Source organism: Pristiophorus japonicus, chromosome 1, assembly GCF_044704955.1.
Source record: "Pristiophorus japonicus isolate sPriJap1 chromosome 1, sPriJap1.hap1, whole genome shotgun sequence".
NCBI classification, from domain to species: domain Eukaryota; kingdom Metazoa; phylum Chordata; class Chondrichthyes; family Pristiophoridae; genus Pristiophorus; species Pristiophorus japonicus.
In genome coordinates this window covers 299977403-299994652 of record NC_091977.1, presented here as the reverse complement: position 1 = coordinate 299994652, position 17250 = coordinate 299977403, and the positions used below count along the sequence as shown (strand labels likewise).

General features: G+C 50.2%; 1 protein-coding gene across 5 annotated transcripts in view; it reads right to left on the bottom strand.

Moving 5' to 3' along the window:
* LOC139271360 (arf-GAP with SH3 domain, ANK repeat and PH domain-containing protein 1-like) overlaps positions 1-17250 on the bottom strand; it is a 525010-nt gene that overhangs the window by 122684 nt on the left and 385076 nt on the right. For all 5 annotated transcript variants that reach the window (XM_070888507.1, XM_070888511.1, XM_070888508.1 and 2 more), the window contains one exon: positions 11194-11327. In XM_070888507.1, the coding sequence (XP_070744608.1) occupies positions 11194-11327 (134 nt within the window). The remainder of the gene's footprint in view (positions 1-11193; positions 11328-17250) is intronic.

Below are 17250 nucleotides of genomic sequence, written 5' to 3'. Positions count from 1 at the left end.
AGGGAGTGCAGCGAAGATTCACCAGACTGATTCCCGGGATGGTGAGACTGACCTATCAAGAAAGACTGGATCAACTGGGCTTGTATTCACTGGAGTTCAGAAGAGTGAGAGGGGACCTCATAGAAACGTTTAAAATTCTGACGGGTTTGGACAGGTTGAATGCAGGAAGAATGTTCCAAATGTTGGGGAAGTCCAGAACCAGAGGTCACAGTCTAAGGATAAGGGGTAAGCCATTTAGGACCGAGATGCGGAGAAACTTCTTCACCCAGAGAGTGGTGAACCTGTGGAATTCTCTACCACAGAAAGTAGTTGAGGCCAATTCACTAAATATATTCAAAAGTGAGTTAGATGAAATCCTTACAACTCGGGGGATCAAGGGGTATGGCTTAAAAGCAGGAAGGGGGTACTGAAGTTGCATGTTCAGCCATGAACTCATTGAATGGTGGTGCAGGCTAGAAGGGCTGAATGGCCTGCTCCTGCACCTATTTTCTATGTTTCTATGAAATATAGGCCCTGATATTGACTGGGGCGGGTTCTGTGAGTGGGGGGAATGGCAGAGGGGAGAGGGGTTTCGTTCCTATATGCTATGTCTGTATCCCTTCCTTGTCCACATCAACCCTTTCTACAGCATTTATTCCCTTTTTATCAATATTAAACTTCCTGTAAAATAATTGCTTCCAGTTACTCCAGTTTATTTCCCACATACTGAGCATTGAAGCTCTTTTGTTTATAAACACGACTCCTTTTCCTGTGATATTTCTGTCTAAGTTACTCTTTTCCTGTTTATAACTAGTCTATTCGATTGGTATTTTAGACTATTGTGAATTAGAGTAAGAGGTGAGCAAGCAATTGTTGTAATCCTGTGGGTGCAGACACCAAAGTGTGAAGCAGCTCAGATGATTATATGCGTTACCTTCTCATTACCAATCTATCGGGCTTTTTCAGGATATTGGGGTAACATTTCCATTGTGCATTACTTCCAAACATTGGCACATGATTGACTACACACTGGTCCTCCAGAAGGATGTCGAAGAGGTTAAGATCACACGAATCATGAGGGAAGCAGAGTCTTGGACAGACCAGACTCTTCCATAGAAACATAGAAAATAGGTGCAGGAGTAGGCCATTCGGCCCTTCGAGCCTGCACCGCCATTCAATGGGTCCAAGTTTCGGCCTCAGTTGCTCCTGATTTTTTGGAGCAACTGGTGTAGAACGGAGTATCTTAGAAATTCAAATTCTCGGCATTTCGTTTGCTCCAGTTCTAGTCAGTTAGAACAGTTTCACTTTGGAACAGAATTTTTTTTTCCAAAAGGGGGCGTGTCCGGCCACTTACGCCTGTTTTCAAAGTTTCAGCAGTGAAAACTTACTCCAAACTAACTTAGAATGGAGTAAGTGAAGATTTTTGTACGCTCGAAAAAAACCTTGTCTACACTTTAGAAAATCAGGCGTAGGTTACAAATCAGGCGTCGGGAATGTGGGGGGGGGGGGGTTTAAAGGGAAGTTTACAAGCATTAAACAATTCAGTTTTACAAATAAAGAGCCATCATCAATAATAAATGATAAAACCATCAATAAATCAACCAATAAATCAATAAAAATTAATAAGAAATAATTTTTTTTTTTAAATCAATAAATAAAACATTTTCTACTTACCGACTGCAACACCGGGAGCCCTCCAACAGCGTGCTGGGATGCCCCCTCCCCCCCCCCCCAGTGTGTCTCTGTCAGTGTCTCTATCTCTCTGTCTGTCTGTGTGTGTGTCTCTCACTCTCTGTCTGTCAGTGTCTGTGTTTCTGACAGCGAGGGGAGGGGGAGGAGGGGATGTAGGGGGGCAGAGGGGAAGGGGGGAGGAGGAGAAGGGGAAGGGGGGAGGAGGAGAAGGGGAAGGGGGGGAGGAGGAGAAGGGGGGGAAGGAGAAGGGGGGGAAAGCAGAATGGGGGGGGAAGCAGAACGGGGGGGGGGGAAGCAGAACGGGGGGGGGGGAAAGCAGAACGGGGGGGGGGAAAGCAGAACGGGGGGGGGGGGAAAGCAGAACGGGGGGGGGAAAGCAGAACGGGGGGGGGGGGGAAAAGCAGAACGGGGGGGGGGAAAGCAGAACGGGGGGGGGGAAAGCAGAACGGGGGGGGGAAAGCAGAACGGGGGGGGAAAGCAGAACGGGGGGGGGAAAGCAGAACGGGGGGGGGGAAAGCAGAACGGGGGGGGGGGAAAGCAGAACGGGGGGGGGGAAAGCAGAACGGGGGGGGGGAAAGCAGAACGGGGGGGGGGGGGGGGAAAGCAGAACGGGGGGGGGGGAAAGCAGAACGGGGGGGGGAAAGCAGAACGGGGGGGGGAAAGCAGAACGGGGGGGGGGGGGGAAAGCAGAACGGGGGGGGGAAAGCAGAACGGGGGGGGGAAAGCAGAACGGGGGGGGGGAAAGCAGAACGGGGGGGGGGAAAGCAGAACGGGGGGGGGGAAAGCAGAACGGGGGGGGGGAAAGCAGAACGGGGGGGGGGGAAAGCAGAACGGGGGGGGGAAAGCAGAACGGGGGGGGGGAAAGCAGAACGGGGGGGGGGAAAGCAGAACGGGGGGGGGAAAGCAGAACGGGGGGGGGAAAGCAGAACGGGGGGGGAAAGCAGAACGGGGGGGGAAAGCAGAACGGGGGGGGAAAGCAGAACGGGGGGGGGAAAGCAGAACGGGGGGGGGGGAAAGCAGAACGGGGGGGGGGGGAAAGCAGAACGGGGGGGGGGAAAGCAGAACGGGGGGGGGGAAAGCAGAACGGGGGGGGAAAGCAGAACGGGGGGGGAAAGCAGAACGGGGGGGGGGGAAAGCAGAACGGGGGGGGGGGAAAGCAGAACGGGGGGGGGGAAAGCAGAACGGGGGGGGGAAAGCAGAACGGGGGGGGGGAAAGCAGAACGGGGGGGGGAGAAAGCAGAACGGGGGGGGTGAAGCAGAACGGGGGGGGGGGGAAGCAGAACGGGGGGGGGAAAGCAGAACGGGGGGGGAAAGCAGAACGGGGGGGGGAAAGCAGAACGGGGGGGAAAGCAGAACGGGGGGGGAAAGCAGAACGGGGGGGGGAAAGCAGAACGGGGGGGGAAAGCAGAACAGGGGGGGGGGAAAGCAGAACAGGGGGGGGAAAGCAGAACAGGGGGGGGAAAGCAGAACAGGGGGGGGAAAGCAGAACGGGGGGGGGAAAGCAGAACGGGGGGGGAAAGCAGAACGGGGGGGGGGAAAGCAGAACGGGGGGGGGAAAGCAGAACGGGGGGGGGAAAGCAGAACGGGGGGGGAAAACAGAACGGGGGGGGGGAAAGCAGAACGGGGGGGGGGAAGCAGAACGGGGGGGGGGAAAGCAGAACGGGGGGGGGGGGAAAGCAGAACGGGGGGGGGAAAGCAGAACGGGGGGGGGAAAGCAGAACGGGGGGGGGAAAGCAGAACGGGGGGGGAAAGCAGAACGGGGGGGGGAAAGCAGAACGGGGGGGGGAAAGCAGAACGGGGGGGGGAAAGCAGAACGGGGGGGGGAAAGCAGAACGGGGGGGGGAAAGCAGAACGGGGGGGGAAAGCAGAACGGGGGGGGGAAAGCAGAACGGGGGGGGGAAAGCAGAACGGGGGGGGGAAAGCAGAACGGGGGGGGGAAAGCAGAACGGGGGGGGGGAAAGCAGAACGGGGGGGGGGAAAGCAGAACGGGGGGGGGGAAAGCAGAACGGGGGGGGAAAGCAGAACGGGGGGGAAAGGGAAAAATAGGGGGAGGAGAAGGGCGGGGGTTAAGGAGAAGGTATGGGGGGGGGGGAAGAGAAGGTGTGGGGGGGGCGGGGAGAGGAGAAGGGGGAGGGAGGCTGAACGGGCCGGACCTGGCCGGGCCCAAGACTTCAGGCAGGACCTATCCCCAGCATCAGATTTACAGGTAGGTGGCGTTGGATCAGGTCGGGTCCGGTGTCGGGAGCGCAGGTCGGATCGGAGGGAGCGTGGGTCGCATCAGGGGTGGGGGAAGGAGGGAGTGCGGGTCGGTTCGGTTCGGGGGGACGGGACAGAGGGAGGTCAGGTCGGTTCGTGTCTGGGGGAGGGAGGTCAGGTCTGGTCCGAGTAGTGGGGGGGGAGGGAGCGCGGGTCGGGTCGGGAGGGGGGGGGTGGTTGGTGGGAGGTCGGTTCGGTTCGGGAGGGGCGGGGGGGGAGGGAGGGAGAGGGAGGTGAGGTCGGGTGGTGGTGGGGGTGCGCGGGTCGGGTCCAGTCCGGGGGGTCAGGTCGGGTTGGGGGGGGGAGTTGGTGGGAGGGAGGTCGGTTTCAGTTCAGGGGTGGGGGGGAGGGAGGGAGGGAGGAAGAGGGAGGGAGGAAGAGGGAGGTCAGGTCGAGTGGGGGGGAGCGCGGGTCGGGTCCAGTCCGGGGGGTCGGATCCGGTCCGGTCCGGGGGGGCAGGAGTCGGGTCGGGGTCCGGGGGGGAAGCGGGAGTCGAGTCGGGTCGGGAGGAAGCAGGAGCTGGGCGTGGGTGGCACGCAGCCCCAGTGAGGCCATTCGGCCAGGGCTAGGGGCTGCGTGCTTCGGGCCCCTCCCCCACAGTTTTGGGCGCCTGGAGCTACCGCACATGCGCGCCCATTGTAGCGTGCATGTGCAGAGGTCCCGGCACTGTTTTCAGCGCAGGGACCTAGCTCCGCCCCCTACAGCTCGTGCTGCGCCGCGCCCGACTCGAGGACCAGCAGGGAGCCGGAGAATACGCAAGTTTTTTTTAGGTGCACTTTGTGGTGTGAAAAACGGGCGTCCAGGTCGGGGCTGCGCCGTTCTAGGTTTCCCCGAAACTTGGGCCCAATGAGTTCATGGCTGAACATGCAACTTCAGTACCCCATTCCTGCTTTCTCGCCATACCCCTTGATCCCCCTAGTAGTAAGGACTACATCTAACTCCTTTTTGAATATATTTAGTGAATTGGTCTCAACAACTTTCTGTGGTAGAGAATTCCACAGGTTCACCACTCTCTGGGTGAAGAAGTTTATCCTCATCTCGGTCCTAAATGGCTTACCCCTCATCCTTAGACTGTGACCCCTGGTTCTGGACTTCCCCAACATTGGGAACATTCTTCCTGCATCTAACCTGTCTAAACCCGTCAGAATTTTAAACGTTTCTGTGAGATCCCCTCTCATTCTTCTGAACTCGAGTGAATACAAGCCCAGTTGATCCAGTCTTTCTTGATGTCAGTCCCACCATCCCGGGAATCAGTCTGGTGAACCTTCGCTGCACTCTCTCAATAGCAAGAATGTCCTTCCTCAAGTTAGGAGACCAAAACTGTACACAATATTCCAGCTGTGGCCTCACCAAGGCCCTGTACAACTGTAGCAACACCTCCCTGCCCCTGTACTCAAATCCCCTCACTATGAAGGCCAACATGCCATTTGCTTTCTTAACCGCCTGCTGTACCTGCATGTCAACCTTCAATGACTGATGTACCATGACACCCAGGTCTCGTTGCACCTCCCCTTTTCCTAAACAAAACCAAATTTAACTGGACCAGCCACATAGATACTGTGGCTACAAGAACAGGTCAGAGGCTGGGTATTCTGCGGTGAGTGTCTCACCTCCTGACTCCCCAAAGTCTTTCCACCATCTATAAGGCATAAGTCAGGAGTGTGATGGAATACTCTCCACTTGCTTGGATGATGAGTGCAACTCCCAACAACACTCAAGAAGCTCAACACCATCCAGGACAAAGCAGCCAGCTTGATTGGCACCACATCCACCACCTTCAACATTTACTCCCTCCATCACCAGCGCACCGTGTACCATCTACAAGATGCACTGCAGTAACTCGACAAAGCTTCTTCGACAGCACCTTCCAACCCTGCGACCTCTACCATCTAGAAAGACAGGGGCAGCAGGCTCACGGAAACACCATCACCTCCAAGTTCCCCTCCATGTCACGTACCATCTTGGCTTGGAAATATATCGTTATTCCTTTGTTGTCGCTGGGTCAAAATCCTGGAACTCTGTCCCTAACAGCACTGTGGCAGTACCTTCACCACATGAACCGCAGCGGTTCAATAAGGTGGCTCACCATCACCATCTCAAGGGCAATTAGGGATGGCAATAAATGCTGGCCTTGCCTGCGATGCCCACATTCGATGAACGAATTAAAAAAATTGGTCTCTTGATAGCTCAATATCGAAGACCAAAAAGATGAAAAAAAACCCTACCTGATTAAATGTCTCAAAACTTAAAGCAGCAGAAGTAGAACATCAGCTGTGTCAAGATGTGGAAGATAATCTTTGCATGTAAACAAACTTTCTGGCATCAAAATGGATGTACATGTGCGATAGTTGGACCACTTAAGAGACGACACATCAGAAATTTCTCAGAACCTGACATGACAATTCAATGGTAGCTCAAGATTCCAGCCACTGTCCTCAGAAGAGCAAATATACCAGACATAGAGGTAATTATAGTAAAGCTGCAGCTAAGGTGGGCTTGGTTGCTAATTTCGAATGCCTGGTACAAGACCACCCAAGAAGGTATTCTACAGTCAGCTACAACTTGGTAAACGCTCTCATGGGCGTCAGTTCTAAAGATACAAGGATTGTTTAAAGACTAATCTAAAAAAAATGGAGCATGTCAACTGACACATAAGAGCATGGTGCTTGTGACAGGAAAAATTGCCAATAGATGATTAATGATGTCACGACAAAGCCTGAAGCAACTGGCCGAACAAAAAAGAAAGTCCAAAGAAAATCAAGGAAAACATTCCTTACAAAAATCAAACTTTACAGATATACAAGAACCCACAATCTATATTAAACTGATGATGAATCACAGATTGTCATCATTGACAGATGCACTTGTAATTTGTAATAAAAATTATAAACGTACACTTTAGAAATAGAGTTTATAGTTTATAATTTAAGTCATCATTCTTGTTGCATGTATGTATTGTAAATTAGATGAACTATATAGTTTGGCGAATATCTTTGCGGTTATAAATTAAATGTGAATAAATCTCTTCCGACGCTTTAGTACGCACATTTAGTGCGTGGTATTTCCTGTATTCCAATAGATGTAGATAAGGTAGGAATCTTCCATTAATTTCGGTGTGCAGTTTACCACAATCAATTTTGATTTCTGGACACAGGCTATAGCATTTCTGCAAGAGCAGATAGTGAAAGATATCGAAGAGACAAGAGCTGCTCATGGAAAGTACTGTCTGGCTGTTTGAGAACACATTGCCTTAAAATCCCAAATTATAATAAGAAGCAGATACAAACTCTGTAATAAGAGTCTCAACAGGGGGATGAAATACAGTAATCATGGGGGACTTTAATCTACAGAAAGACTGGGCAAACCAAATTTGCAGTAATAGTGTAGAGGACGAATTCATGGAATGTATACAAGATAGTTTTCTCGATCAGTATGTTGAGGAACCAACTAGGGAACAGGCTATTTTAGATCGAGTATCGTGCAATGAGAAAATGTTAATGAATTATCTTGTACTGAAGGGGCATTTAGGGAAGAGTGACCATAATATGACAGAATTTTAAATTGCATTTGAAAATGATTTAGTTGCATTCAAAACTAGGGGTGTCACAAACGACATCATTTGTGACTGTGACAAAGGCAAGCTATCCCTCCTCGTACTTCTTGACTTGTCTGCAGCCTTTGACACTGTTGACGACTCTATCTTTCTCCAATGCCGCTCCACTGTCATCCAGCTGGGTGGGACTGCACGCACCTGGTTCCATTCTTATCTATATAATCATAGCCAGAGAATCTTCCCGCCCCCGGATTGTTATCTCTGGTGTCCCCCAAGGATCTATCCTTGGCCCCCTCCTATTTCTCATCTACATGTTGCCCCTTGGCGACATCATCTGGAAACATAGTCAGTTTCCACATGTACGCTGATGACACCCAGCTCTACCTCACTACCACTTCTCTCGACCCTTCCATGGTTTTGAAATTGTCAGACTGCTTGTCCGACATCCAGTTCTGGATGAGCAGAAATTTTCTCCAATTGAATATTGGGAAGATCGAAGCCATTGTTTTCAGTCCCTGCCACAAACTCTGTTCCCTAGACGCTGACTCCATCCCTCTCCCCAATTCCTGTCTGAGGCTCAATCAGACTGTTCGCAACCTTGGTGTCATATTTGACCCTGAAATTAGCTTTCGACCACATATCCGCAGCATAACTAAGACCATCTATTTCCATTGCCCGTCTCCACCCTTGCCTTGGCTCATCTGCTGCTGAAGTCCTAATCCATGTCTTTGTTACCTCTAGACTTCACTATTCCAACACACTCCTGGTTGGCCTCCCAAATGTTGCCCTACGCAAATTAGAGGTGATCCAAAACTCGGCTGCCCATGTCCTAACTCGCACTAAGTCCCGCTCACCCACCTATATTTACTTCCGGTTAAGCAACGCCTCGATTTCAAAATTCTCATCCTTATTTTCAAATCCGTCCATGGCCTTACTCCTCCCTATCTCTTAATCTCCTCCAGCTCCAGAAATGTCTGCGCTCCTCTAATTCTGCCTTGCTGAGCATCCATGATTGTAATTGCTCAACCTTCGATGGCTGTGCCTTCTATTGCCTAGGACCCAAGCTCTGGAACTCCCTGCCGAGATCTCTCCGCCTCTCTATTTCTCTTTCCTCCTTCAAGACGCTCCTTAAAACATATCTCTTCGACCAAGCTTTTGGTCACCTGCGCTAATTTCTACTTATGCGGTTCAGTGTCAAATTTTTAACGCATAGTACCCCTGTGAAGCGCCTTGGGACATTTCACTATGTTAAAGTTGTTGTTGTCTTAAATCTAAACAAAGCATACTATGTAAGGATGAGTGGGGAGTTGGGCAAGGTGGTTTGGGAAACTACATCAAAAGCTATGACGGTAGACAAGCAACAGTTATCATGTAAAGAATTAATACTTAATTTACAACAAATATACATTCCTTTACTTTCAACCGTGGCTAACAAAATAAGTTAAAAATAGCATAAGATCCAAGGAAGAGGCTTATAATGTTGCCAAAAACAGTATTGGGAGGATTTTAGAATTCAGCAAAGGAGGACCAATAAATTGATAAAGAAAGGGAAAATAGAATATACAAGTAAACTAGCGAGAGACATAAAGAGAGACTGCAAAAGCTTCTATAGGTGTGTAAAAAGAAAAAGATTAGCGAAAGTAAATGTGGATCCCTTAAATGGGGAGGCAGGAGAATTATAATGGGGAATAAGGAAATGGCTGAGAAATTAAACAAATACTTTGGGGGAGAAATATGGTCAAGCCTCATTTGGGGTGGTAACCCAGGCAGAGCGGTAATTTTAGCACCTTGAAAAAGTGTGCGCCCCCTCCGCTCAGAAATTCGTCAGAATCGGTCGAAGAGCTGACAAGGGTGCTAAATCAGCCATTGCTCACTGCAGCTGTGGGGGAGGGGGGGAGCGAGCCATAACGAAAGTTTGGTTGGTAAATTTGGCAGACTCATTGCACCTGCGCCGAACTTCGATTCAGATCCCAGGAAAAGCCGAGTCTTAAAGGCGCGGCATAGTAATGCACCCATTAAAGTTTTCAAAATCACTTTCTGAAGTTGAGCTCTTATTTCTGTCTGCCGCTGCAAACTTGGAGACTCATGCACTGTGCTCTGTGTAAACGTTGGACTGACTGTGACCTCTGAGGGAAGTGCTTCCTCATCCCTTTCGGTAGCCACCAGCTAACAACTCTGCAAGCCTGTACCATCTGTTTTTCTGGAAGTTGCCCTTGGCGATTGCTAAATGAGGTGGCCACACCTAATATACTGACCGGGGTGCAAATGTGGGTGTTACACCAGGACTGAGGTCAGGATCACACTGATCGTCAGGAGCTAGGAGCGATTGGTTTGCACCCCCGGTGAGCCTCTAATTAATTTTTGGTCGGGGTACTAAAAGCTCCGCTCCCAGTCGGTAACCTCTTACTCTCCCATTAACGCTCCCTCAAAATCCCGGTCAAGGTCTTCCCGCGGGCAAACGACTGAAAAAGGGAAAAAAGATGCGCACTTACGAGATCTCGGTCCTGAGGCCTTCACTCCCTGTGCGTCGCAGCGCGTGCACGTTGGGACATCCGTAAGCTGGAGCTGGAGTCACATGGCTCTGGGCAGCCAATCAAGGTATAGTATTTTCTCATTCATAATAATGAGAACTCCGTAAGTAGGAGTTGCCATTATGATGATTGAGAAACAGCCTCCAAACACCAAAACACTAATAAAAAATAGAAAATATACACTACATATTTAAGATTAATTTAAATTAACGTTATTAATGTGTTATAAAAATGTTATCCGATTTTTAAAAAAAGTTTTTAAAATTATGGTTTTAAATAAACTTACCATAATGGGCAAGGTTTTTAATAAAATGTGTTTGTTAAATTTTATTTTGTTACATTTTTGTATGTTTTAAAACTTATGCCTGTAAAAGTCGGCTATGCACCTGCTTTTCTCAGGCGCAAGAGTTTTCAGGACATCCACTGGGCAAGATATGTGTAAATACCGCAATCTTGCCCTTGCGAATGTCCTGGATGTGGAGATACGGAGGATCTGTCAAGCTCCAGCTTGACAGATTGGAAAAGCCAATCTTCAGCATTTGCGCATTGCGCGCTGAAAACCGCTTTTGCGATGCCTTCCCGGGTCCATAGAAGCTTCCTACGGGCCCGGGAGGCCGCGATTTCTGTCCCAATATGCCTTATTTTATATGCTGATCTGTAATGCTACTCGTGCAGATTTCATCTTCTGCAGACATACCAAAAACTGCCTTGCATAAGGATTAGTAGATCTTTCAGAATTAAAACAACTAAAAACAAACTGCACTAATGGCAATCCGCAGTGAAGCTTGCTATTAAACATGTCATCATATACATTTCTGGTTACTAAAGCTTTTGACACAACAGGTCACTCTATATTGTAATGGTAATAATTTCAATAAGAGTACACTTTTGGAGTTACATTGCTAATGCTGTAAGATTTCAGTACAGACTCAATTCACAACCACATTATTTTAACAACCCTCAAATAATTCCAACTTAAAATATATATATTTTTTTATTTGCGGTTAATGCGGTAAAAATGCAGTTCCCAAAAATGGTCGGTATCGTATCAGCCACGTATTCTATGCCCTGCCCAATGTAACTGAATATCAGACTCAATTTGCGGTACCGCTTTGTGGAAATAGGTTCTACAAATTAACACTTATAGTTTTGCTAGAGTATATTATAATTACAATAACTTACCAAGAGTTCAGAGGTTCCTAATTTATCTAGTTCTAGGGACTGTATTCTGGAAATATGCACTCCCATTTCTCTGTGTATTCCAGAACATTCTATACATGTCAAAATTCCTAGGTTGGTTGACAGCCAAGTAGGATCTGCATGAAAACAAAAAGTGATATTGATCAAAACGTACTCATACAATGCAGAAACACAAGCAATGCTCACTGAAATCCTCCTGTAAAAACATTCATGGAGAATTTGCGGAAATTATTAGAAAAGTGTTAAGAACTTAGGCATACATGATATTGTTACTGCATACTAAAAATACTAAAGTCTCAAATTCACTATTGGTGGAAAGATATTTTAGAGCTCTTCCTCTCTTTTAGATTTCCCTCATCATGCACCATGCACTGAACTCTGCTTTACTGCTGTTTGGTTGTCCACAGCTGGCAGCATGGTCAACCTGAGCTACTCACTCTGATTTGTCTTCTTTCTCCCTTGGGGAGAGGGGCAAGAGGGACACATTTAGCATAAGAGTGAATTTTGCATGACTCCACACCAATGTTCCCTGCAAAAAAAATTCTGGACTGCGCAGCCCATCAAAATACTGTGCATGCGCAGTTTGTCTATCGAAAAGCCAGCAGACCGCCTGCGCAGGAACCCTGCAGAGCTGCGCAGCCATACAGCTTGCAGGGAACATTGCTCCACAGCCCACAGAGGCTTCCTTGGCAGAAGTGTGGGCATGACAGTGGTCAGCTTTATCATCAATCAGGATTCCAGACCAATAGCAGAGTATCTGAAAACTTCCTGTGATCTGCATCATCTCCCCAAGTCATATCACACTTGGGGCCTGAAACTGATGGACATACCGCCCGCGGACTGCCGATATACTGCCCAAAATTGTGAAATTGATTGAAAAGTACCTACATACCGCTCGGCTGAAAATTCATGAGCGAGATTCTGCCGGGAAGTATGCACACCGCCGACATACCGCCCAAAATTGGCAAATTGATCACTTACCACCGACATACCGCCGAACCTGCAGACTGCCCTGGAAAAGGTGGTTTTAAGTTGATCTTTATTTGGCGGTATGCATCTTGTCATGTATGTAACCATCATGCAACGGTAATCTTCATGTAACTGTAACCTTCATGCAACTCCTGTACACTGTGCTTATACCCTAGAAATGCATACCCTGACCACAGGGGGTGAACTTGTGGGAGACACTCCTCACCTGGGTTTCCAGGTATAAAAGGGGAGGTCCCACCCAGGGTCAGACTCCTTGGTCCTGGGAATAAAGGCTAATGTCACGTAGTGACTGTGTCTGCAGTATATGCCTTGTGTGAGTTTGTAGTATGGTGCAGAGACACCACATTTGGCGACGAAAAACGGGAATCAATGAACCACGAGGATGGCCACTGGTAGCACAGGGGAACATTACTGTGTGGGTGAGGACTGGGACGACTTCGTGGAAAGACTCCAGCAGAGCTTTGTCACGAAGGACTGGCTGGGAGCGACAGCGGCTGACAAGCGGAGGGCGCATCGCATCTACTGACCAGCTGCGGACCACAGATGTATGCGCTGATGAAAGACCTGCTCGCACCCCAAAAGCCAGCGGACAAGTCCTTTGACGAGCTCAGCCAGTTGATCAGTGAGCATTTCAAGCCGGCGAGTAGCGTACACATGGCCTGGCACCAGTTCTACACACACTGGCATCGGGAGGGACAATACATCTCGGACTTCATTGCGGACCTGCGGCGTATGGCCAGTCTCTAAGTTCACAGACGCCTGCAGGAGAGAGATGTTATGGGACTTTTTCATTGAGGGCATTAATCATGCCGGGATTTTCAGGAAGCTCATAGAGGCCAAGGACTTGACTTTAGAAGGGGCGGCGTTGATAGCTCAGACCTTCATGGCAAGGGAAGAGGAGACCAAGCTAATTTACACACGCAGCCCTGGTCCAAACGTGGTGATGGACCAGGGAGTTAACATTGTGAACGCGGCTAGGGACCCCGCAGGCAGGCAAGGGCATTTCGAAACCGCCCAGGTAGCAACAGACACGAGGGTGGGCCCGCAACAGGGACAATGGAAAGGGGATCGGCAATTCACGCTATCACGAGGAACAATGCGTCCCGCGATGGGACCATTAACACCCACCATCAGAGTGCTTAGAAACAACCAAATGGACAATCAGAGAGGAATGCCTGGTAACAGTCCCTTTGTTAGCAAAAATCTCAGCTCATGCTGGAGATGCGGGGGTTGACATACTGCGAAAAGCTGCAGGTTCCAGCAATATACCTGTAGGATTTGTAACATCAGTGGACACTTGGCCAGGATGTGCAAAAAGGCTGTGGCGAGGCTAATCTGCGAGACAGAGGAACCAGACGAGGGGTCTGCAATGCAGGATGATGCCTGGGGAAAAGCCATGGATGCTGAAGTTCAGCGGGTTCACGTGGCTGACGTCCACAGCTCATACACTAAAACGTCACCCATGGTGATGAAAGTTTTATTGAATCGCATGGAGCTGGATACGGGAGCTAGCCAGTCACTTGTGAGCGCCCAACAATTTGAGAGACTATGGCCACACAGAGTTAGCAGGCCCAAACTGGAACACATTGACACGCAGCTACGGACGTACACCAAAGAGATCATCCCAGTGCTAGGCAGTGCAAACTTGGTGGTAACACATAATGGATCACAGAACAGGCTGCCACTCTGGATCGTCCTGGGAGATGGCCCCGCGCTCTTGGGGAGGAGTTGGCTAGCCGAGATGAATTGGAAATGGGGGGATGTGCACGCCATTTCATCTATGGAGCGAAGTTCATGCTCACAGGTCCTTCAAAAATTCGGGTCACTGTTTTAACCCGGTGTCGGAACATTCAAGGACACTAAAGTAGTGATACATATCACTCCAGACGCCAGACCAGTGCACCACAAAGCCAGAGCGGTGTCGTATGTGATGCGTGAGAAAATTGAAAGTGAATTGGACAGGCTGCTCAGAGAGGGTATAATTTCGGCCGTTGAATTCAGCCACTGGGCAAGTCCCATCGTTCCTGTCCTGAAAGCAGATGGCTCGGTCAGGATTTGTGGTGACTACAAAGCCACCATCAACCGAGTGTTGTTGCAAGACTAATACGCGCTTCCGAGAGCGGAGGACCTTTTTGCCACGCTGGCAGGTGGCAAGCTGTTCACAAAGCTGGACCTTACTTCGGCCTACATGACTCAGGAACTAGCTGAAGAATCCAAGCTTCTGACCACCATCGCGACGCACAAGGGATTATTTATCTACAACAGGTGTCCGTTTGGCATTCGTTCGGCGGCAGCTATCTTTCAGCGGAACATGGAAAGCTTGCTCAAATCCATTCCTGGAACAATCGTATTCCAAGATGACATCCTTATAACGGGTCGAGACACCGAGGAACACCTCTACAACCTGGAGGAGGTGCTACGCTGACTGGACCGGGTAGGCTTGCGGCTGAAAAAGGCCAAGAGTGTGTTTTTGGCCCCAGAGGTCGAGTTTTTGGGCAGGAGGGTTGCCGCAGACGGGATCCAGCCCACTGAATCAAAAACGGAGGCGATCCGCCGGGCGCCCAGGCCCTGCAACATGTCAGAGTTGCGATCATTCCTGGGACTTTTGAACTATTTCGGGAACTTTCTGCCGAACTTAAGCACATTGTTGGAGCCGTTACACATGCTCCTGCATAAAGGTTGTGAATGGCTTTGGGGGGACTGTCAAGAACGGACTTTCAATAAGGTGAGGAACCTGCTGCGTTCTAACAAACTGTTGACTTTGTATGACCCCTGTAAAAAAACTGGTTTTAACGTGCGATACGGGGGTTGGGTGTGTGTTGCAGCAGGGTAATGACGACGGCCGACTCCAACCGGTGGCTTATGCCTCCAGGTCACTCTCCCAGGCAGAGCGTGGATACGGCATGGTCGAAAAGGAAGCACTCACTTGTGTTTACGGTGTGAAAAAGATGCACCAGTACCTTTTTGGCAGATGGTTCGAGCTAGAGACGGACCACAAGCCGTTAACATCCTTGTTGTCCGACAGCAAAGCTGTCAATGCCAATGCGTCAGCTCGCATACAGCGATGGGCTCTCACATTGGCTGCGTATGACTACACCATACGGCACCGGCCATGCACCGAAAATTGTGCTGACGCGCTCAGCAGGCTTCCACTGGCCACCACTGAGGGGGCAGCAGTGCAAAGCGCCGAGATGGTCATGACCGTTTTGACACCGCAGGCTCCCCCATCACAGCCCGCCAGATCAAACTCTGGACCAAAAGAGACCCCCTCCTATCCATAAAGAAATGTGTCCTGACTGGGGATTGGGCGCCCGCACACAGGGCATGCCCCGAGGAGGTCAGACCGTTTGAGACGGATGGATGAGCTCTCCATCCAAGCCGACTGCCTGCTATGGGGCAGCCGGGTAGTCATGCCCCAGAAAGACAGGGAAGCATTCATCAGGGAACTCCACAACGAGCACCCTGGCATCGTGTTAATGAAGGCCATTACCTGGTCACATGTATGGTGGCCGGGAATTGACTCAGACCTGGAACACTGGATTCGCAGGTACACGACGTGTGCCCAGCTGGGCAATGTCCCAGGGAGGCCCCATTCAGCCCATGCCCACCAGGCCATGGTCACGTATCCACGTAGACTATGTGGGCCCGTTCATGGGGAAAATGTTCCTGATCGTTGTCGATGCATACTCAAAATGGATTGAGTGCATGATATTAAACTCGTGCACAACATCCATCACCATGGAGAGTCTACGTATGGATTTCGCGACCCAAGGCTTGCCAGACATCCTGGTCAGCGACAATGGCCCGTGTTTCACCAGCCATGAATTCCAGGAGTTTGTGTCAGGCAATGGTATCAAACACGTCCGGACAGCGCTGTTCAAGCCAGCTTCCAATGGCCAGGCGGAACGTGCGGTCCAAGTCATAAAACAGGGCATGCTACGCATCCAAGCACCCTCCCTTCAGTACCGTCTATCGCGCCTCCTGCTGGCCTACAGGTCCTGCCCGCACGCGCCAGCGAAACTCCTCATGAAACGCACGCTTAAAACACGGCTGTCCCTCATTCACCCAGCCCTGGCAGACATTGTTGAGGGCAAGCGCTAGTCCCAAACCAAGTTCCATGATCGAAACTCAAGGGGGAGATGTATAGAAATGGATGACCTGGTATTTGTTCTTAACCATGCTTTGGAACTCAAGTGGCTTGAGGACACAGTAATTGGCAAAGAAGGGAATAGGGTCATAGTGGTCAGACTAAACAATGGGCAGATATGCTGCAAACACTTGGACCAAGTAAAGAAAAGGTTCAGCATAGACACGGAGGAACCTGAAGAAGAGCATGAGATGTCACCCACACCACTGCCAGTGGACGAGCAACGAGGACAATCCACAGCATGCACAGTCCCTGCGGCCAGCCCGGACAGGCCGGAATCACCTCAGGTGAGAGACGCATGCCGAGGATCAGCCACCAGAGCCACAACTGCGGCGCTCCACGAGAGAGCGTCGACCACCTAAAAGACTTAACCATTGACACAAAAAAACGTAAGGGGGGAGGTGATGTGATGTATGTAACCATCATGCAATGGTAATCTTCATGTAACTGTAACCATCATGCAATTCCTGTACACTGTACTTATACCCTAGAAATGCACACCCTGACCACAGGGGGTGAACTTATGGGAGACACTCCTCACCTGGGTTTCCAGGTATAAAAGGGGAGGTTCCACCCAGGGTCAGCACTCCTTGGTCCTGGGAATAAAGGTTAAGGTCATGTCGTGACTGTGTCTGCAGTACATGCCTCGTGTGAGTTTGTAGTACGGTGCACGTACACCACACATCTTTACCTGTAAATTTGTTTTAATCTCACTCACACCCCCATGTCTTTCCCACACACCCCCACCCCCAGCGATCTCCTCCTTCCCCAATCACCCCAACCACCACAGCGATCTCCTTCCCCCCCCCCACAGCAATCTCCTCCCATCCCCCGCACCAGCCCACAGCGATCTGCTCCCCCCCTCCCCCGTAATCTCCTCCGCCCTCCCCCCACCGCAATCT